At 41.2% G+C, this 23,947-nt stretch overlaps 1 protein-coding gene across 2 annotated transcripts in view; it reads left to right on the plus strand.

Moving 5' to 3' along the window:
- Positions 1-23,947, plus strand: part of ergic1 (endoplasmic reticulum-golgi intermediate compartment 1) — a 52,831-nt gene that overhangs the window by 15,994 nt on the left and 12,890 nt on the right. For both annotated transcript variants that reach the window (XM_063000856.1, XM_063000855.1), the window contains exons 2-4: positions 2,216-2,277; positions 16,673-16,745; positions 18,167-18,261. In XM_063000856.1, coding sequence (XP_062856926.1) covers positions 2,216-2,277; positions 16,673-16,745; positions 18,167-18,261 — 230 coding nt within the window. The remainder of the gene's footprint in view (positions 1-2,215; positions 2,278-16,672; positions 16,746-18,166; positions 18,262-23,947) is intronic.

Raw genomic sequence — 23,947 nt, forward strand, 5'->3', positions numbered from 1 at the left:
ATAAATAATACACACACTCCGGTGGTTCAGTGATCTATAACATTACCCACAGATACTGAAATCTGGGTTTGAATCTCAGAGATGCTGCTGGCTGGGCATCTACACAGGCATGATTTGGCTATGTCTAAGGAGGGGGATTGTGAAAGCATTAAAATAGATTAGCAGCCTGTCCAGGGTGGGCCTGCTTTGTATCTGGGGTGTTCCACTGAAACCAGACTCATTCACACTATTAACTGGCTGTTTGTGTCTCATCTGTGAAGTTTGTTCACTTCAGTCGGGCGCTGCGGTGGCTCGGTGGGTAGCACTGTCGCCTTACAGCAAGAAGGTCCTGGGTTCAATTCCCAGGTGGACTGTTCCAGGTCCTTTCTGTGTGGAGTTTGCATGTTCTCCCCATGTCTGTGTGGGTTTCCTCCAGGAGCTCCAGTTTCCTCCCACAGTCCAAAGACAGACAAGTGAGGTGAATTGGAGATACAAAATTGTCCATGAATGTTTATTGAATCTTGTGTATCGAGTAAATACCGGTCATGAATGTAACCGAAGTGTAAAACATGACGTTAAAATCCTAATAAACAAACAGACTGCACTTCAGTTTCGTTTGAACTGGTTCTGTAGATGGTTTTTAGTAACAGCTGGTCCACAAATTTCTGACATGTGTTGCCTAAAAATTTATAAATTGAGTGGTGGAGGGTGGTGGAGTGGTCAAATACTATCAGCTGACAGGACGTCTACACAGACATGATCGGAGATGTCAGGAGAGAGGCCGAAGACTTGGGATGGATTGGCACCCTGTCCAGGGTGGTCCTGCCTTGTGCCTAGGGTTTAATGATTGAACTGGACACACTACGACCCTAATAAGGATAAAGCGGTTGAGTGAATGTAAGTGAATGTAATCAGTAATGGCGATGGTTGTGCTTAAATTCAAGCTGGTCTTAATGTTACAAAGGGTTTAAATACTTTTATTAGCATTTTTGTATGTTGTTAAAAGTATTAAGATAAGATTCCTTTATTGATCCCCATGGGGAAATTCGAGTGTAACAGCAGCTCCAGTACAGTAAATAAAAATAATATTAGCTATGAGATGCAATTACTATTATACAGCATTATGACAATTACAACTATATGATAAAACACTATATATTCTATATGTAAATATATACATATGTGTGTATAATGAAATGGGGGGGTTCCCCCATTAATAGGATATTACTTGCGTGTATTTCACTACTATCTGTAATCGGAGTCGTTAATAATAATAATAATAAGGGCGACAGTGTCTCAGTGGGTAGCACTGTCGCCTCACAGCAATAAGGTCCTGGGTTTGATTCCCATGTGGAGCTGTCCAGGTCCTTTTTGTGTGGAGTTTGCATGTTCTCCATGTGTCTGGACTGTGTGAGGAAACCCACACAAAGACGTGCAAGTGACTGTTTTACATTTAAAAACTTGAACTGATGAATCTTGTGTAACCAGTAACTACCTGTTCTGTCATGAATGGAACCAAAATGTGTAAAACATGACTTTAAAATCTTAATAAATAAATAAATAAATAATAATAATAAAAAGTTATTACAAACTGTGGCTAATAATCTAAACATCCAGTGCTTTTAAACCCCGACCTCCCTAAACTAAAAGAACTAAATGGAATTTGTGCTCTGTCGGGTCCTGATTGATTGCAGATGTATTGAGGTATTTCAGAATGCCGAGTCTGGCAGATCACGGGTGTCGTCACTGCTCTGTTACCTGTTAGTGCACGTCTGTCTCTGTAGAACGATCTAATCTACCTGCTTTTATCTTCTCCTGTTTTTAAGTAACGGCTCTTATCTTTCGTGGAGGTTTGTGAAAATTATGGAGGGAGCAATTGTGACCGTTCACTTCCTTAATCTGATAACGACCCTCTCAGTCTGGCTTTACGGCCTGGCTCACACTGTAACCGGAGTCGACCTCGGGGATGAAAGGTTACATTCCTGTGTGAAGGTTTGCGTCGGGGGTCGGGGGCTGGGGGTCGGGGGCTCAGAGGAAAAGGTGTAACGTTAGGCGCCGGAGGTGAGCGGCGTCTGTCTGAGCTTTTCATGGCGCTCAGCCATTGTTAACATTCCTGAGGTCTCGTCATGGCTTCGACGCGCTGGGAACAGAATGTGCCGTCATGTCCGTGTTTACAGTTCTCTCCTCACACGTCCTGACCGCTCTTCCCTTCTTCTCGCCCCTCTCTTCCTTCCAGGTTTGATATCTACAGGAAGGTGCCAAAAGACCTCACCCAGCCCACGTACACTGGAGCTGTCAGTGAGTACTGGTCTTCACTGCCCTCTTATTATTGTTCACACTGGTCACACTGGTCCAGCTGGAGTTTGTTTTCTTATAGTGCACTTCAACTCCAGTCATTGATTTGTTTTGTTTTTTTCACTTATTACATCTTCATGGTTAGGGTTGTGATGGGTCCACTCACTCACTCACTCACTCATTTACCCTCTCACTCATTCATTCAAACATTCACTCACTCTCTCACTCATTTACTCACTAATTCACTCACTCACTTGTTCATTCACTCACTCACGTACTCACTAATTTATTCACTAATTTAGGGGACATTGTAGCCTAGTGGTTAGGGTACTGAACTAGTAATCAGGATGTTGCTGGTTCAAGCCCCACCACTGCCAGGTTGCTGTTGTTGGGCCCTTAACCCTCTATTCTGCAATTTCCTTCGGGATCAATAAAGTGTTATCTTAATTCACTCTCTCTCTCTCTCTCTCACTCATTTATTCAAACATTCACTCACTCATTAACTAATTCACTCACTCATTGACTTATTCACTCACTCATTAACTAATTTACTCACTCACTCATTGACTTATTCACTCATTGATTTAATCACTCACTCACTCACTCATTAACCAACTCACTCACTCATTGACTAATTCACTCACTCATTAACTAATTCACTCACCCACTCACTCATTGACTTATTCACCCACCCACTCACCCACTCACTCACTCACTAATTCATTCAAACATTCACTCACTCATTGACTTATTTACTCTCACCCATTTATTCACTGATTCACCATTTACTCACTCACTCACTCACTCACTCACTCACTCACTCACTCACCCATTTACCCACTCATACACCCACCCATTTACCCACTTACTTACCCACCCACCCACCCATTTACCCACTTACTTACCCACCCACCCACCCATTTACCCACTTACTTACCCACCCACCCACCCATTTACCCACTTACTTACCCACCCACCCACCCATTTACCCACTTACTTACCCACCCACCCACCCATTTACCCACTTACTTACCCACCCACCCACCCATTTACCCACTTACTTACCCACCCACCCACCCATTTACCCACTTACTTACCCACCCACCCACCCATTTACCCACTTACTTATCCACCCACCCAACCATTTACCCACTTACTTACCCACCCACCCACCCATTTACCCACTTACTTACCCACCCACCCACCCATTTACCCACTTACTTACCCACCCACCCACCCATTTACCCACTTACTTACCCACCCACCCACCCATTTACCCACTTACTTACCCACCCACCCACCCATTTACCCACTTACTTATCCACCCACCCAACCATTTACCCACTTACTTACCCACCCACCCACCCATTTACCCACTTACTTACCCACCCACCCACCCATTTACCCACTTACTTACCCACCCACCCACCCATTTACCCACTTACTTACCCACCCATTTACCCACTTACCCACTTACCCACCCACCCATTTACCCACTCACTGACCCACTCACTCACTCAATTAAAATCAAACGTAGCTTTATTGGTATGTTTAATAAGGACATTAGTATTTCCAAAATGTAGTTACATATTTAGGAAATAAAATAAAATAAAATATACTATATAAAAACAGTTGTTGTTGGTGTTCTTTACACCATGGTTTTTTAGTGTTTGAGTTTTTAACCTTTTCATGCTAATGACAGTAAATCTACCTACCTACCTAACTACCTACCTACACCCATTTGAGACCTAGATAATAGTTTTTTAAGCTAGATTACGGTCAGTGAGCCTCCAGGACTAATTTTAAGAAATCCTGCTTTATATCACTCCAGTTTATGCTTCACATAATGAATGTTTAGGCTTCCGTGCAGCTGCTTGGCTGTGGACACCCAAATAAACTTCTATAAAATCAAGTGTTTTCTTTTCCATCTTAAAAACAGTTCACTGAGGTTTTATTTTCTACAAGAACTCCAGCTGATCTCATCGTTCACTCATTATAATTACTGTCCGTTATCTAATGAATGATCACAATCGAATTCTAATCCCAGAGGTTTACGTTAAGCTTTCTTTTATTAGTAACCCGTGTAAAGAAAACACAAACTGTTCCTTACTGCACAGAAAACACAAAGAGCCGTGTAACCCGATCCTGGTCTACAGCTGAAATTAAGCTCTTACAGGAAGAAAACACTGTGGGATTTTGGGTTTGACTCTCTTACCTGGTTTCTAATAACATACTGTTTCCTGCTCAAATGAAAGGGGGGAACCTTTTAATTCTGAGGTCAGCCAGGGCAGTTCCCATCCACCAACTTGTGGTGGTCACTGTAGCACTAAATTACACAGCTGAGCCAAAACATTAGGACCACCTGCACGCTGTGCTGTCAAAACATGGAATTAGTCCTGTGGTACCAGGATACTATCTTCAACTACTGTACACTGAGTAGTTTTTTTTTACAGCATCCTGGTGCAGATCTTTGAGAAATTAGGATTCACCAGGCCAGTCACCTTCTTCCATTGCTCTGACCTTTAGTTCTGATGCCTCTGGACAGTGAACAGGAGTTATCATGGGTACTTTGACCGGCCTGACACATTCATCTCATCACCAGGATTAAAATTATCTACAGTTTCAGAAACACTTTCTCTCCTGTTGGTTTGTACCAGACCTCACAGTCTTTATGTTCTCTGAAATCAATGAGTCTTGGCCACCCAATATGTCGGTGGTTTGTGGCAACACTCAGACAACAAATTAACTCCACGAGATACATCCAAATATTAACAACAAACCAAGAACACATAAAGGAAGACGAGCAGACCTAGTCATACACACAAGGTGTAGAACTGCTCACACCAGAATTACTCACCAGTACGTGAGACCACCTTCCCAATGTGTAAAAGGTGCCTAACACTGATAACACCAAAGCATATCCTGATAGAACGCCCCAAATACACCAGAGAGAGACAAAAACTACACCTACCTGGAAGTGGTAAAGAAACCCCTTTACCCAAGAAAACACAAGAGCAATCTTAAACGTCCTGGCAGTAACAAAAATATAAATGGACAAATAGAAACAAGAAATACTAAAAAGAATCAAACATAACACCGATCACACCATAAAGGACACAATCGTGTGTATAAAGTGGTGTAAAAATAAAGTAAATACATTTATAAAGATCTAATGTTGTATCCAAAAATCCAATTTCCAAAAAATAAAAACGTCCCAGAGAAATTTTGGTTTACCCCATGGTATTGGTCCTTTATGTGAGTACCTCTTGTAAACACAGTGGTAGCCTAGTGGGTAGAGCTTTGGGCTATCAATCGAAAGGTTGAGAGTTTGAATCCCAGCTCGGCTATGCAGCCACTGTGTATACACTGACCAGCCATAACATTACAACCACCTCCTTGTTTCTACACTCACTGTCCATTTTTATCAGCTCCACTTACCGTATAGAAGCACTTTGTAGTTCTACAATTACTGACTGTAGTCCATCTGTTTCTCTGCATGCTTTGTTAGCCCCCTTTCATGCTGTTCTTCAATGGTCAGGACCCCCACAGGACCACCACAGAGCAGGTATTATTTAGGTGGTGGATGATTCTCAGTACTGCAGTGACACTGACATGGTGGTGGTGTGTTAGTGTGTGTTGTGCTGGTATGAGTGGATTAGACACAGCAGCGCTGCTGAAGTTTTTAAACACCTCACTGTCACTGCTGGACTGAGAATAGTCCACCAACCAAAAATATCCAGCCAACAGCGCCCCGTGTGCAGCGTCCTGTGACCACTGATGAAGGTCTAGAAGATGACTGACTCAAAAAGCAGCAATAGATGAGCGATCGTCTCTGACTTTACATTTACAAGGTGGAGCAACTAGGTAGGAGTGTCAAATAGAGTGGACAGTGAGTGGACACGGTATTTAAAAACTCCAGCAGCAGCGCTGCTGTGTCTGATCCACTCATACCAGCACAACACACACTAACACACCGGCACCATGTCAGTGTCACTGCAGTGCTGAGAATGATCCACCACCTAAATAATACCTGCTCTGTAGTGGTCCTGTGGGGGTCCTGACCATTGAAGAACAGCATGAAAGCAGGCTAAAAAAGTATGTAGAGAAACAGATGGACTACAGTCTACTTCCATGGTAACAAGGAAGATTATTTACTCTGTTTAAGAACAGGGTTGATGGGGTGGAGGCATCTTTTAGGTTGTGGGCGTATGCTAAGGTGTTTAATACCTCTTGTACAACCTAAATTAGCCATAGGTGTATATACAGTGTATCACAAAAGTGAGTACACCCCTCACATTTCTGCAAATATTTTATTATATCTTTTCATGGGAAAACACTATAGAAATAAAACTTGGATATAACTTAGAGTAGTCAGTGTACAACTTGTATAGCAGTGTAGATTTACTGTCTTCTGAAAATAACTCAACACACAGCCATTAATGTCTAAATGGCTGGCAACATAAGTGAGTACACCCCACAGTGAACATGTCCAAATTGTGCCCAAAGTGTCAATATTTTGTGTGACCACCATTATTATTCAGCACTGCCGTAACCCTCCTGGGCATGGAATTCACCAGAGCTGCACAGGTTGCTACTGGAATCCTCTTCCACTCCTCCATGATGACATCACGGAGCTGGTGGATGTTAGACACCTTAAACTCCTCCACCTTCCACTTGAGGATGCGCCACAGGTGCTCAATTGGGTTTAGTCCATCACCTTTACCTTCAGCTTCCTCAGCAAGGCAGTTGTCATCTTGGAGGTTGTGTTTGGGGTCGTTATCCTGTTGGAAAACTGCCAGTTTTCGAAGGGAGGGGATCATGCTCTGTTTCAGAATGTCACAGTACATGTTGGAATTCATGTTTCCCTCAATGAACTGCAGCTCCCCAGTGCCAGCAACACTCATGCAGCCCAAGACCATGATGCTACCACCACCATGCTTGACTGTAGGCACTGTAGTGACACTTCCAAGTCATTTCCAGGCAGCATCCTGAAGATCTTCTGATGAAGCATAAATCAGATTTACAGGTGAATAGAGTCAATTTTTGGCTCTAGTGATTGCAGAGCAGGTCACTTTTTTCCACATCACCCATTATATCACGAATTTCTATCTAATTAGCAAGAAAGTCTGTCCCGTTTGAGTCCAGTGTGAGTGATAATTATGAGGAAGTGACGGGATCTTGGGTGCCTGTAACATGACTAAGATGAGAAGTGTAATCAGATTGTTTCAGTATTAGTCCATCATCATGTTCTCCAGATGTTTCTACATCATTAGTAATAGTAAGAACAATGAAATACTGACCACGACACATTCAGCACTGATTGACCAACCCTGCGCCGTGACCGTTTCCTGACCGATAGCGCGTTTGTGTTCACGATGAGGATTCGGTTACCCAGGATGACTCTGTTATGGGTGTGGTTCTCTCAGTGATTACCTGCTTGAATAGAATTTGGCTCTCGTTCCTGCAGCTTTATTATCAGCGCCGAGGCCTCGGGGTGGATTAGCTCATCCTTACTCGCTCACGTTTAGTGTAACACAACCCGCCTAACACACCATCAGAGCTAAATATTTCAGGGATCCACCTCCTCATTAGTGAAGTCGTGGAAGATCTGATACACTGATAGACTCTTCAGTCTAATAAAGCCGTAATAAAGCCCAGTGTTTCTGTATTAGGTGATTAACTGGTATGGTGGGTGTTGCATAGTAAAACAGGTCCTGAGGAACTGGTTTGGATTTACAGTGTATCACAAAAGTGAGTACACCCCTCACATTTCTGCAAATATTTTATTATATCTTTTCATGGGACAACACTATAGAACTAAAACTTGGATATAACTTAGAGTAGTCCGTGTACAACTTGTATAGCAGTGTAGATTTACTGTCTTCTGAAAATAACTCAACACACAGCTGTTAATGTCTAAATGGCTGGCAACATAAGTGAGTACACCCCACAGTGAACATGTCCAAATTGTGCCCAAAGTGTCAATATTTTGTGTGACCACCATTATTATCCAGCACTGCCTTAACCCTCCTGGGCATGGAATTCACCAGAGCTGCACAGGTTGCTACTGGAATCCTCTTCCACTCCTCCATGATGACATCACGGAGCTGGTGGATGTTAGACACCTTGAACTCCTCCACCTTCCACTTGAGGATGCGCCACAGGTGCTCAATTGGGTTTAGTCCATCACCTTTACCTTCAGCTTCCTCAGCAAGGCAGTTGTCATCTTGGAGGTTGTGTTTGGGGTCGTTATCCTGTTGGAAAACTGTCATGAGGCCCAGTTTTCGAAGGGAGGGGATCATGCTCTGTTTCAGAATGTCACAGTACATGTTGGAATTCATGTTTCCCTCAATGAACTTCAGCTCCCCAGTGCCAGCAACACTCATGCAGCCCAAGACCATGATGCTACCACCACCATGCTTGACTGTAGGCAAGATACAGTTGTCTTGGTACTTCTCACCAGGGCGCCACCACACATGCTGGACACCATCTGAGCCAAACAAGTTTATCTTGGTCTCGTCAGACCACAGGGCATTCCAGTAATCCATGTTCTTGGACTGCTTGTCTTCAGCAAACTGTTAGCAGGCTTTCTTGTGCGTCAGCTTCCTTCTGGGATGACGACCATGCAGACCGAGTTGATGCAGTGTGCGGCGTATGGTCTGAGCACTGACAGGCTGACCTCCCACGTCTTCAACCTCTGCAGCAATGCTGGCAGCACTCATGTGTCTATTTTTTAAAGCCAACCTCTGGATATGACGCCGAACACGTGGACTCAACTTCTTTGGTCGACCCTGGCGAAGCCTGTTCCGAGTGGAACCTGTCCTGGAAAACCGCTGTATGACCTTGGCCACCATGCTGTAGCTCAGTTTCAGGGTGTTAGCAATCTTCTTATAGCCCAGGCCATCTTTGTGGAGAGCAACAATTCTATTTCTCACATCCTCAGAGAGTTCTTTGCCATGAGGTGCCATGTTGAATATCCAGTGGCCAGTATGAGAGAATTGTACCCAAAACACCAAATTTAACAGCCCTGCTCCCCATTTACACCTGGGACCTTGACACATGACACCAGGGAGGGACAACGACACATTTGGGCACAATTTGGACATGTTCACTGTGGGGTGTACTTACTTATGTTGCCAGCCATTTAGACATTAATGGCTGTGTGTTGAGTTATTTTCAGAAGACAGTAAATCTACACTGCTATACAAGCTGTACACTGACTACTCTAAGTTATATCCAAGTTTCATGTCTATAGTGTTGTCCCATGAAAAGATATAATGAAATATTTGCAGAAATGTGAGGGGTGTACTCACTTTTGTGATACACTGTAAGTAGACTTACGTTATTTATTTAGGTTTTTGTCTGTCTTTGAAAAAGGTGAATCAGTTTGTTTGGTTTAGTTTGAGCTTTAATGAGTTTTAAAGGTGTTCAGGCTTTAACTTTTACAATGGTACCTTGTAACTCAATGTCACCTAAACTCAAAATGTTTGAAACTCGACGCACTTCGTCGTGAAATATGTACCCTTAAACTCAACATGTTCAGTTTTTTTTTTAATGTACTAAAAGAACGACACAGGAGCACTAAACTTCTCTTCATTATTACTGCTAATAAGTTCTCTCCACTAATGAAATTCCTCACTCATTGTTTTAGTACAATAAGTCACGTTAAGTTTTGTGCACCACCACACTCCATGGAAAATAACGGCACAATCAGCGTGAAAGCGGTTCTGTCACTTCTCATGTAAATGTGCCCTTACTGAACAGAATATTATATTCCAAGATCAATCATCTCCACAATTAAAAAGCACATAAAGAAGTAAAAATAAAGAGCAGCTTTTATTGTATTTTTTTATTGATTTGAACTGTTTTAATTGTATTTTAGTGTGGTTTTTTATATTAAATTGGTGTCATTTTAAGTGTATAAGTGTCAAAAACAACCCATTATTGTATATTAACAGGTTTCCCAAACATCCTTATGGGAAAAAATACCTTGAAACTCAACGCCACTTCCAGAACCAGTTGGCGTTGAGTTTCAAGGTACCGCTGTACTAGTTTTAAGTTTCGTTCACCATAAATACTTATTTAACTAGTAGAATTGGATCTATTAGAGTTTTTAAAAAGTCTTTATTAGATCAAACTCATTTCCTTTTAAAAACTTGATTTTAGAAATAATATGTCTTTTAATTATTATGTACATTTTTAGTTTTGATTTCTCTTTATTGGTTCTTTTATCTGGCTGAATAAAGGGCAGAAAGACAAATAGATTTTTCTCACTAAGTATGAACAAAAGTTTGTTTTAAGGACAGTTTTTCTATTTTATTCCTTTAGTTTTTGGTTTGAATGTAATTTCTTTTTTTCAATTTTTTATTTGTATTTGTTTTTTGTAACATTGCACAACAAAGAAAAAGTGAATAATAAAATACTGAAAAATTGAAATACACCATAAGTTTGATAAAAAGGGATTTTTTTAAATTAAACTTGTTATAGATATTTTATGATCTCAAATAATGTAGAATTTAGAATTCATTTATTTGTCATATTTACACATTAAATTGTGTAAACTTAAGACATTTTAATTAATACATTTGTGTTTGGGTTCTGAACATTAAATACATGTAAGTGGAGTTTAACACAACATGGAAGGAACTAGAATTAGCAAAGTTCATACATACAATATTTGTCCAAAAGTATTTGGACAACTGACCATGAGCTTGTTGGACATAGCATTACAATAACAAATGCTATTATTTAAATAGAATGACCTCTGTGTGATCTTTTCCATTTAAACAACAGCCGCTCTCTCTCTCTGTACAGGCCGCTGGAGTTTCTTGAAACCAAGTTTTTCTTCATGTCTTTATAGAGCTTTCTTTGTACCAGAAAGGACCTTCCCTAAACTGTTACTGTATAGTTGGAAGCGTAAAATCAAATGCTATTTAAATAGTGACCCCTGTGTGATTTTCTCTACAGACACTCGACTAAGAAGGTCTCTCAAGACTTTGAAGTATGTTTGTGGGAGTTTGTGCCTATTCAATCAAAGAGCGACGGATGTTGTTCTAGTTTATTCCAGAGTTGTTGAGTGGTGCTGAGGTCAGGGCTCTGTGCTGGACACTGGAGTTTCTTTAAACTAAGATTTTCTTCATGTCCTTATGAAGCTTGCTTTGTTCACAGGGGTACAGTCATGCTGTTAGACCTGTTGGCAATTGTCCTGGTTAAAACACATGGATTAAAACATTGTAAGAGGTGTCCCAATACTTTTGTCCTTATAGTGTACATTCATGTTTACAGTATAATGAAATTCTCTTTTTGAATAATCTAGAGCTCAGGGTCAGTCTTTGTGCAGCTCCTCTGAAACCAGAGGGTTAAAGGTCTTGCTCAAGTGTCCAACAGAAGCTGCTGTGCGGATTGTTTAATATTTTTAAATATTGTAACTTTTTTCTGTGACTCAGCAGAACACTTGAACATATTTACATTCCAGTTAGAACGGTGGTGTTTTTTCCCTGTGAATAAGCGTCTCTCTGGGCGATGACGTGTCGTTTGAGTGTCCTATGTGTTGTGTATGTGTCATGGTGACACTCCCTGGTGATTGTGCTCTAGCTAAACATTAGCTTTGTGTAAACTAGAAGGAACCACAAGGATCTCGAGTGTGACGTGGCTCCATTAGGTCACGTGATCACTGATCCGCTCTGCATGTAAATAATCGTCACCGGACCTGCTTACTCCAGCACTTTTTTATCTGTCCTCTTACAGTCACATGATGCTGACGTGGACAGGAAGCGGTGCAGCTTCACCACACGCCGCGTTGCTTATCTCTGTGCCGAGCTGAGAGAGTTAAAACAAACCACATACAGTCATTTCAAGAACTTGAGGTCACCGAGTACCAGCCGGGGCTAAACGAGCTATTAGTCAAATAGAGATGTGAAAAACAGGTCAGACGCCTCGAAACGGGTCAAAAAACATCCCAAGTGTAAAACAACGTCAGAACATCCACGTTTACGTTTGTGCATTTTTGGTACGAAAAATGTTCGACTTATTTGGCGATAAGTAGCAAATACAAATAAACGCTGTTTTTGATGTTGATGCTCTTGATCGTCACATCCTAAACCATAAACATTAACACAGCTTTGTACAGGGCAGTTGTAGCCTAGTGGTTAAAGTAGTGCACTAGTAATTAAAAGGTTGCTGGTTCAAGCCCCACCACTTCCAAGTTGTCACTGTTGGGCCCTTGGGCAAGACCCTTAACCCTCCATTGCTTAGACAATATACTGTCCTAGTACTGTAAATCACTTTGGGGGGAAAAAAGCATCTGCTAAATGCAGAAAATGTAAATGTAAACATGAACCTCTGTCTTGTATTTTTATCCGCCTCACCTCAGTTTATTAGATAGATAGATAGATAGATAGATAGTTAGATAGATAGATAGATAGATAGATAGATAGATAGATAGTTAGATAGTTAGATAGATAGATAGATAGATAGATAGATAGATAGATAGATAGATAGATAGATAGATACTTTATTAATCCCGAAGGAAATTAAGGCCCCAGCAGCAAGTTACATTAATCAAAAAGTCAGAAGTAATAGTACACACTACAGAGATTCACATTATACAAACAAGTGTCTGTAGAATCACAACACTCAGACAACACACTACAACAACAGCACCCGAGGGTACATATGGAGATGTTATTTTGGTTTACATCGTAAGGCTGGTATAGATTGTAAGTAAGTAACAGCTATAAAATATAAATTATAAAGTGAAACTACAGTGCAAATATAAGAAAATGTGCAGATTTATGTACAAAAGTGCGGATGTGCCTGACTGTGCATGTGCACACACGAGTGCACTCAGATATGCACACACACACGTGCTCACCCACATACATAGATAGATACAGGGGTTGGACAAAATAACTGAAACACCTGTCATTTTAGTGTGGGAGGTTTCATGGCTAAATTGGACCAGTCTGGTGGCCAATCTTCATTAATTGCACATTGCACCAGTAAGAGCAGAGTGTGAAGGTTCAATTAGCAGGGTAAGAGCACAGTTTTGCTCAAAATATTGCAATGCACACAACATTATGGGTGACATACCAGAGTTCAAAAGAGGACAAATTGTTGGTGCACGTCTTGCTGGCGCATCTGTGACCAAGACAGCAAGTCTTTGTGATGTATCAAGAGCCACGGTATCCAGGGTAATGTCAGCATACCACCAAGAAGGACAAACCACATCCAACAGGATTAACTGTGGACGCAAGAGGAAGCTGTCTGAAAGGAATGTTCGGGTGCTAACCCGGATTGTATCCAAAAAACATAAAACCACGGCTGCCCAAATCACGGCAGAATTAAATGTGCACCTCAACTCTCCTGTTTCCACCAGAACTGTCCGTCGGGAGCTCCACAGGGTCAATATACACGGCCGGGCTGCTATAGCCAAACCTTTGGTCACTCGTGCCAATGCCAAACGTCGGTTTCAATGGTGCAAGGAGCGCAAATCTTGGGCTGTGGACAATGTGAAACATGTATTGTTCTCTGATGAGTCCACCTTTACTGTTTTCCCCACATCCGGGAGCGTTACGGTGTGGAGAAGCCCCAAAGAAGCGTACCACCGAGACTGTTGCATGCCCAGAGTGAAGCATGGGGGTGGATCAGTGATGGTTTGGGCTGCCATATCATGGCATTCCCTTGGCCCAATACTTGTGCTAGATGGGCGCGTCACTGCCAAGGACTACCGAACCATTCTGGAGGACCATGTGCATCCAATGGCGGTGCCGTGTATCAGGATGACAATGCACCAATACACACAGCAAGACTGGTGAAAGATTGGTTTGATGAACATGAAAGTGAAGTTGAACATCTCCCATGGCCTGCACAGTCACCAGATCTAAATATTATTGAGCCACTTTGGGGTGTTTTGGAAAAGCGAGTCAGGAAACGTTTTCCTCCACCAGCATCACGTAGTGACCTGGCCACTATCCTGCAAGAAGAATGACTTAAAATCCCTCTGACCACTGTGCAGGACTTATATATGTCATTTCCAAGACGAATTGACGCTGTATTGGCCGCAAAAGGAGGCCCTACACCATACTAATAAATTATTGTGGTCTAAAACCAGGTGTTTCAGTTATTTTGTCCAACCCCTGTACATGTACATGTGCCACAATTCTGTTACATTCAGTCTTCAGTTCCTCCCCGTCCCCTAATGGCTCTGGGAACAAAGGATTTTCTGAGTCTGTCTGTAGAGCAGCTCTGTGACAGTAGTCTGCCACTAAATACACTTCTCTGTCTCAGAAAAGTAGTGTGCAGTGGATGGTTATGATTGTCCATGATGGAAAGCACTTTGTCCTTTTCTCTGTCACAGTTACTAGTGGTAATCTGTATTTTACAGATTTTGAGCGTTAGTGATGACTGGCACTTATGATAAATTTCCACAGACACACCCTCCAATAAGTCAGAAATACAGTTGCCATTTTCATAATAATGGGGTTGAGGGGTCGTGGTTGAAGCTCTGTGCAGGTTGGTCACATTTTTTAACAATGAACTTGGCAGCATGTTTCTTTCCTTTTCTTTCTTTTTATCCCATTTAGTCATTTCTAATTCCCAATGGCAATTCCTGTGCCACAAAGTCATAGACTAGCACATGTCCCATCTGACATGCTGTAGGGAGAGTCATGTTATAAATACTTTAAATATACGTTTTTTACAGACACCGTTTAATTCGTATTATACGAGAGATCTTGGCGGCTTGGTGGCTCAGTGGGTAGCACTGTCGCCTCAAAGCAAGAAGGTCCTGGGTTTGATCCCCAGGTGGGGCGGTCCGGGTTCTTTTGTTTGTGGAGTTTGCATGTTCTCCCCGTGTCTGCGTGGGTTTCCTCCGGGAGCTCTGGTTACCTCCCACAGTCTAAAAACGTGCAAGTGAGGTGAATTGGAGACACAAAATTGTCCATGACTGTGTTTGATATTAAACTTGTGAACTGATGAATCTTGTGTAACCAGTAACCGAAGTGTAAAACATGACGTTAAAATCATAATAATTAAGTAAATGATACGAGGGATCTTGAAAAAGCACTTTTATATTTTAGTTGGATACGATGAGGGTGGGAGGAGTTGTAATCGGTCGTGTCTGAGAGACTGAGAGACGCTTATAGTCTGGATTTCGTTTCAACTGATTTCCACCTTTTTGGACGCTCAAAGAAGCTTTAAGAGGAAGAAGATTTTCATGTGATGGTAATGTGAAAGCAAAGGTGCATCAGTGGCTACGAGCTCAACCACAAACATTTTTTTCTTACGGCATTAAAAAGTTGGTACGTCGCTGATAAAATGCATCGGAAAGCGACTGTGTAGAAAAGTTAAAAAAGTGTGGAAACTTTTTGAAGAACCCTCGAATTTCGTGGTATATTAAAGCTAGCATGTGTACATTCAAATATATTAAATAACATCATGCTTTCCAACATTAAGCTGACCGTTTGAGGAGGTGCTTTCCTGTTCCAGCAGGACTGTACCCCTTTGCACTAAGCGAGGTTCAGTATGACCCTTATGGTGTAACAGGTTTTGTGCTGAAAAACTCCAGTGGTTTGCACAATGGAGTTCAGATCTTTTATAAAGTAAATGTGTGTGTAGGTATGTATATGTATATATTTACATACTGATGAAGCATAACATTATGACCACCTTTCTAACTGACTGGTCTGCGGCTATGCCGCCCCATATGCAACAAACTGTGATGCTCTGTGTATTCTGACACCTTTCTATCAGAACCAGCATGAACTTCTTCAGCAGTTTGAGCTACAGTAGCTCGTCTGTTGGATCGGACCACACGGATCAGCCTTCGCTCCCCACGTGCATCAATAAGCCTTGGCCGCCCATGACCATGACAGGTTTACCACTGTTCCTTGATGGATAATGACCACTGCAGACCGGGAAAACCACACAAGAGCTGCAGTTTTGGAGACGCTCTGACCCAGTCGTCTAGCCATCACTATTTGGTCCTCGTCAAACTTCTAACATCAACTTTGAGGATAAAATGTTCACTTGCTGCCTAATATATCCCCCCCACTAACAGGTGCCGTGATGAAGAGATAATCTTTGGTGTTTATTGACTTATATGATATACAGTATATGTATGTGTGTGTGTGTGTGTGGGTGTATTTCTTATTGACTCCTGTCATCAGTGTTTTAAATTTCCATATTGCTTATTACATATTGAAATTGAAATGGTCAACATCGTTTGGCTTCTGGTAAATGGTGACAGAAAAAAATTCACTATACATTTAAGGAAGTAAAAAAACTATTATGAATTCTATTTTGTTGGTGTTTAAACTGTTTACAGTAAAGTGAATCACTTGTTGATGGTTTCTGATGCGTAATTATTCGACTGTTTTTTCCCTCTCCGTCTCTCCAGTCTCCATCTGCTGCTGCGTCTTCATGCTTTTCCTCTTTCTGTCCGAGCTGACGGGATTCATCGCTACAGAAATGTACGTATGTGTAAAGCTGTTTTCTCCTCACTTACATCACATACAAGATGTTGTTACCGAAACACATGACTCACCCGGGTCACCATTGTGAGGACTCGATCTGAGCCTTAAGAAATAATCAGTATAATCAGCATTCAGGCAGAACTGAGGTCAGATTATTGTGATGTTAATATTAAGTGTGAGGGAGGGGCGGCCGGTACTGCATGTTGCTTAATGTACAGATCTGATGATGCTGGTTAAAACGTTCTGGTTAAACTGTGAGGTTCACACAGGATATTGTTGACTTGGCCTCTTTTCATTAGCTTAGCATGAGAATGAGGAACGAGAGCAAGCCAGCGCCCACCGTGCCAGCTGGTAATTCTGCCTCGTTGGCATTTCTTTAGTATAGTATTTTATACTATTTTATACATTATTTAGTTTAGTATTTTGACCATATATGTTTTTGTCCATATAGTGTATTAACAAAACCATGTAACGTTATTGGCTATAAGCAATAATAGCTCTATTAAATCAGTAAGAATTTCCATTTCTGTTGGGTTCTCACACTGATCAGCCATAACATTAAAACCACCTCCTTGTTTCTACACTCACTGTCCATTTTATCAGCTCCACTTACCATATAGAAGCACTTTGTAGTTCAACAATTACTGACTGTAGTCCATCTGGTTCTCTGCATGCTTTGTTAGCCTCCTTTCATGCTGTTCTTCAATGGTCAGGACCCCCACAGGACCACCACAGAGCAGGTATTATTTAGGTGGTGGATCATTCTTAGCACTGCAGTGACACTGACATGGTGGTGGTGTGTTAGTGTGTGTTGTGCTGGTATGAGTGGATCAGACACAGCAGCTCTGTTGGAGTTTTTAAATACCTCACTGTCACTGCTGGACTGAGAATAGTCTACCAACCAAAAATATCCAGCCAACAGCTCCCCATGGGCAGCGTCCTGTGACCACTGATGAAGGTCTAGAAGATGACCGACTCAAACAGCAGCAATAGATGAGTGATCGTCTCTGACTTTACATCTACAAGGTGGACCAACTAGGTAGGAGTGTCTAATAGAGTGGACAGTGAGTGGACACGGTGTTTAAAAACTCCATCAGCACTGCTGTGTCTGATCCACTCATACCAGCACAACATTGTCTCATTGTCACTGCAGTGCTGAGAATCATCCACCACCTAAATAATACCTGCTCTGTAGTGGTCCTGTTGGGGTCCTGACCATTGAAGAACAGGGTGAAAGCAGGTTAAAAAGATATGCAGGCAAACAGTGCTTCTATATGGTAAGTGGAGCTGATAAAATGGACAGTGAGTGTTGAAACAAGGAGGTGGTTTTAATGTTATGGCTGATCAGTGTATAATACAGAGTTAATAATAAATAATGTAAATAATGTTAATTGTTAATTGTTCTTCTGTATTTCCAGAGTAAATGAACTGTACGTGGACGATCCTGATAAAGAAAGTGGTGGGAAGATTGAAGTGACTTTAAACATCAGTTTGCCAAACTTACACTGTGATTGTGAGTATAAACATCAATATTTCTCTATAAACTCTGATACTAGTATCATTACGTTTTAGATATTTAGGTATTTAGGTATTTACTGTATTTTGTACTAACTCTAACCCTATTATTACACCAAGTTGATGAAAGCAGGATTTCCTGAACAGATCATGACTTGGTTCATTTCCCGTCATGCTGCATGAGGTTGCATAACAGTTTCAGCTCTTCGCACCCGGGTCGGTCTCTGTCTCTGTCCGGGGGAGGAAATCTCCTGCAGCTTTATGCAAATCTTCTCTGTAAGTGTTTGTGGAAAGAGCCGTCGGTGAAGGTGAACCTGAGCTGCGTCGTCACTTAGCGGACACACAGTTCTTTACCGGTTCCCTTTATTTATATGCGAAGGAAACAACATTGATGATGTAAAAACGTCACCGTTTACCAGATCTGAGACCAAACGATGTGTCCGAGAAGTATACAGACACCCATAATAATGAATGATTAAGTGTTTGGGTGTTTTTAACCGCCAATACTTTGTATTACATATTACACGTCCTCCCTCTGAAGCAACAATACAGGGAAGGCCGTTTTTGGTAAAAGTGGATAGTTTGGAGTGAAGGAACAGTGACCTGAATAGAGCCGATCTCAGCCTCATCAAACACCTTTGGGATGAATCGGGACGTTGATTGCTAGCCAGACCTTTGGACGGCACGATGACTAAGTGGGTAGCACTGTCACCTCACAGCAAGAAGGTCCTGGGTTCGATCCCCAGGTGGGGCGGTCTGGGTCCTTTCTGTGCAGAGTTTGCATGTTCTCCCCGTGTCCGCGTGGGTTTCCTTCGGGAGCTTCGGTTTCCTCTCACAGTCCATAAACATGCAGCCAGGCTAATTGGAGACACTGAATTGTCCTATAGGTACCGAGCCGCTAGGATGCACAAATCAGTGCATTGTAGTGCCGGTCCCAAGCCCGGATAAATAGGGAGGGTCGTGTCAGGAAGGGCATCCGGCGTAATAACTGTCAAATCAGCTGTGCCACCAGTCCTACCGGCTCCCCTAACGAGAGCAGCCACAGACCATTTTCATAATAAATGCCTTTTTAACTGAGTGGGTACAAATTCCAGCAGACAAACTCCAAAGGTGCATATCAGTGTTTACAGTCCATTAGACTCGTGTTCAGGTGCCAGGACAATTTTGGTTGTAAAACTTGTCTGTTTACACAGATTGTGGAAGCAAAGATACCAAAATAATTCAGCTTAAATATTTAATTAGTCCAAAAATTCTAATTATTTCTGTAATATAGAATATTAATATATTATAATAACCCTAAAAATCTATCAAAATACCAGAAAAATCTTTCTAAATTAATAACAGAGTATATAAAATTAAATGGAAATACAGAAAACATTTGAGTAATTCAATAATAATTGTTTTGTTTAATATAAATGAAAATAAATATCATATGTAATATATGCCATCGGTCTGAGCTGGGCGGCCACATGAACAACGTTTGGCTGTTGTTCATCTAGGGATGGAGCCGGATAGGGACATCATAACTGATGCAATTACGACTTCTGCTGAATGATTGATGGCGCCTGCGAGGAATCGAGTCGAGGAATAATGCTTGTCAGGGTGTGGCTCTCTGTACACAAGGCTGATCCGGCTGATGAACTTGCCGTCGGCTACTGCTCACGTGTCGGAGAGGTTGTGTGTCAGGGTGTGTATCAGTTTGCTTTCCTCAATCTGGACGGTGGTCAGCACCAGTAGAGAAGAAGCATAAATGCAATTGGGTAAAAATTGGACATGCTAAAAATGTATACAAATATAAATAAATGTAAACAATGTGATGTAAACAATATTTACAAATTGTGCAAAAGAAAAATATTTAACACATTCTTGAAACAGATAAAATATATAAATCTGAACCACAGTATCATAGAAAAATTGCAAGTGGCACTGTCGTCTCACAGCAAGAAGGTCCTGGGTTTGATTCCCAGATGTAGCAGTCCAGGTTCTTTCTGTGTGGAGTTTGCATGTTCTCCCTGAGTCTGTGTGGTTTTCCTCCGGGTGCTTCGGTTTCCTTACACAGTCCAAAGACGTGCAAGTGAGGTGAACTGGAGACACTAAATTGTCCATGACTGTGTTTGATGTAACCTTGTGAACTGATGAATCTTGTGTAACGAGTAACTACCGTTCCTGTCATTAATAGAATCTGAAAGAAAAAAATTAACCAAAATACCAGAAAAATCCTCTTAAAACAATAACATAGTATATAGAATTAAATAGAAATAGATTTTTAAAAATGTATTATAAAATAATGTTTTGTTTAATATTAATTTAAATAAACAGCATATGTATTATATATTTTTACATGTAATATAAAATTTTAGGTAAAAATATTCTTTGCAAAGTGATATTCAAATGTAAACAATAATATTTACAAATAGTGCGAAAGAAAAATATAGAAAATATTTTTGAGACAGATAAAATATATAAATCTGAATAAATCAAAATACAAAAGTACTAATTAACATATTAAACGTATAATACTGAACCACAGTATCATTAGTGGGTAGCACTGTCGTCTCACAGCAAGAAGGTTTTGGGTTCATTTCCCAGGTGGAGCGGTTTGGGTGATTTCTGTAAGGAGTTTGCATGTTCTCCCCATGTCTGCGTGAATTTCTTCTCAAAGCTCTGGTTGTGTAAGACATGCACGTGAGGTAAATTACAAAAGATACAAAATTGGTTGTGATGGTGTTTGGCATCAAGTTTGAACAGATGAATCATGGGTAACCAGTTGCTACGCGTACAAAAATTGAAAAGCTTTAGTTAACAAATCTATATTATTTTTGTTCATCCGAAAGAATAATACACTTCCACTGAGTCAAAAATGTCTGAATTATATATATATAAAAAACTTATATATTTTGATTTTATATATTGAACATTGTTGTTTAGTACATTTTCTGCAATTTATTAGCATTTCTCTTATTGTTTAGAGTATTTAGATTTTAATGCTGCAATTGTAGTATTAAGTATTTGTAGTGTTTTTGCAATCTTAGTCTTATGTTTTAGTATTTCTTTTTCATTGTATATACACTGATCAGCCATAACATTAAAACCACCTCCTTGTTTCTACACTCACTGTCCATTTTATCAGCTCCACTTACCATATAGAAGCACTTTGTAGTTCTACAATTACTGACTGTAGTCCATCTGTTTCTCTACATGCTTTGTTAGCCTTTCACCCTGTTCTTAAATGGTCAGGACCCCCACAGGACCCCCACAGAGCAGGTATTATTTAGGTGGTGGATCATTCTCAGCACTGCAGTGACACTGACATGGTGCTGGTGTGTTAGTGTGTGTTGTGCTGGTATGAGTGGATCAGACACAGCAGCGCTGCTGGTGTTTTTAAATACCGTGTCCACTCACTGTCCACTCTATGAGACACTCCTACCTAGTTGGTCCACCTTGTAGATGTAAAGTCAGAGACGATCGCTCATCTATTGCTGCTGTTTGAGCTCATCAGTGGTCACAGGACGCTGCCCACCGGGCGCTGTTGGCTGGATATTTTTGGTTGGTGGACTATTCTCAGTCCAGCTGTGACAGTGAGGTGTTTAAAAACTTCAGCAGCGCTGCTGTGTCTGGTCCACTTATACCAGCACAACACACACTAACACACCACCACCATGTCAGTGTCACTGCAGTGCTGAGAATGATCCACCACCTAAATAATACCTGCTCTGTAGAGGTCCTGTGGGGGTCCTGACCATTGAAGAACAGCATGAAAGGGGGCTAACAAAGCATGTAGAGAAACAGATGAACTACAGTCAGTAATTGTAGAACTACAAAGTGCTTCTATATGGTAAGTGGAGCTGATAAAATTGACAGTGAGTGTAGAAACAAGGAGGTGGTTTTAATGTTATGGCTGATTGGTGTATTGTATTAATTACAAATTTCTTTTGTATTTTGGTTTATATTTTTATATTATTTAGTTTTAGAAGTGAATGTAGAAGTTTTCTAAGGTTTTACATGCTCCTAGATTTCTAAACATTTCCCTCCGAATGATTATTTATGTATTTCTATATATATATAAAGCTGTACCCTCCGGTCACTGAGAGAGGAAACAAGTTCTTGCGTGACTTTTTGTTCTCCTCTCCTTTTCATTATGACTCACGTACTTGCAGTAACAACCTCGTGCTGAATTCACACCTTCAACACTTTTCTATTCTGATCACATTCTGAGTTTTCCTCTTAAAGTCTGACTGTAATTATTCAATCAGGTTTACCACGAGCTTTTCCTAACATGATCTGGTGATAATTTTTTGTGTCTGTGTAAATCGGGCTAGTTTGCTTGCACCCATTAGAAACAACCACCAGCTTTACTATGAGGAACTCTCGTCATTTGGCATCATTTCTTAGCAGCCTCAGGTTGTGTTGGCATTTGTCAAGGTACATGGAACAGTAGTCTCTTTGTCCAAGTTGGCATTTTTGGGGCTTCTTCCCAACCTTGGACAAATTCATCATCCATTCATATGTGAGTTGAGTGGTGAGATGAAACAGTGGTTGGTGTGTTGCAGAAATTTAACCAATCTGTGAAGTTTGGATTATCAATTCCAAATTCTTTAATATCTGGATTCTGATTAATAAAACAGCCAAAGATCCCATCAGCAAAGTGAAACGAGCTTAAGGACATCTGACCACATATATACACTGATCAGCCTTAACATTAAAACCACCTCCTTGTTTCTACACTCACTGTCCATTTTATCAGCTCCACTTACCATATAGAAGCACTTTGAAGTTCCACAATTACTGACTGTAGTCCATCTGTTTCTCTACATACTTTTTTTTAACCTGCTTTCACCCTGTTCTTCAATGGTCAGGACCCCCACAGGACCACTACAGAGCAGGTATTATTTAGGTGGTGGATGATTCTCAGCACTGCAGTGACACTGACATGGTGGTGGTGTGTTAGTGTGTGTTGTGCTGGTATGAGTGGATCAGACACAGCAGCGCTGCTGGAGTTTTTAAATACTGTGTCCACTCACTATCCACTCTATTAGACACTCCTACATAGTTGGTCCACCTTGTAGATGTAAAGTCAGAGACGATCGCTCATCTATTGCTGCTGTTTGAGTCGGTCATCTTCTAGACCTTCATCAGTGGTCACAGGACGCTGCCCACGGGGCGCTGTTGGCTGGATATATTTTTGGCTGGTGGACTATTCTCAGTCCAGCAGTGACAGTGAGGTGTTTAAAAACTCCAGCAGCGCTGCTGTGTCTGATCCACCCATACCAGCACAACACACACTAACACACCACCACCATGTCAGTGTCACTGCAGTGCTGAGAATGATCCACCACCTAAATAATACCTGCTCTGTGGTGGTCCTGTGGGGGTCCTGACCATTGAAGAACAGCATGAAAGGGGGCTAACAAAGCATGTAGAGAAACAGATGGACTACAGTCAGTAATTGTAGAACTACAAAGTGCTGCTATATGGTAAGTGGAGCTGATAAAATGGACAGTGAGTGTAGAAACAATGTTATGGCTGATCGGTGTATCAGTTCATGCTGGGAAAACATGTGTTGTGTCCTGAGGGTGATGGTTTTAGCTGAACTGAATTAAATGTTGAATGTTTTTGTGGCTCTATGAAGTTTTCCATTATCTCCAATTTTAAACTTAGAAGTACCAGGTTAAAAGTACATTACA

The sequence above is a fragment of the Trichomycterus rosablanca genome, chromosome 8, assembly GCF_030014385.1.
Source record: "Trichomycterus rosablanca isolate fTriRos1 chromosome 8, fTriRos1.hap1, whole genome shotgun sequence".
Classification (NCBI taxonomy): domain Eukaryota; kingdom Metazoa; phylum Chordata; class Actinopteri; order Siluriformes; family Trichomycteridae; genus Trichomycterus; species Trichomycterus rosablanca.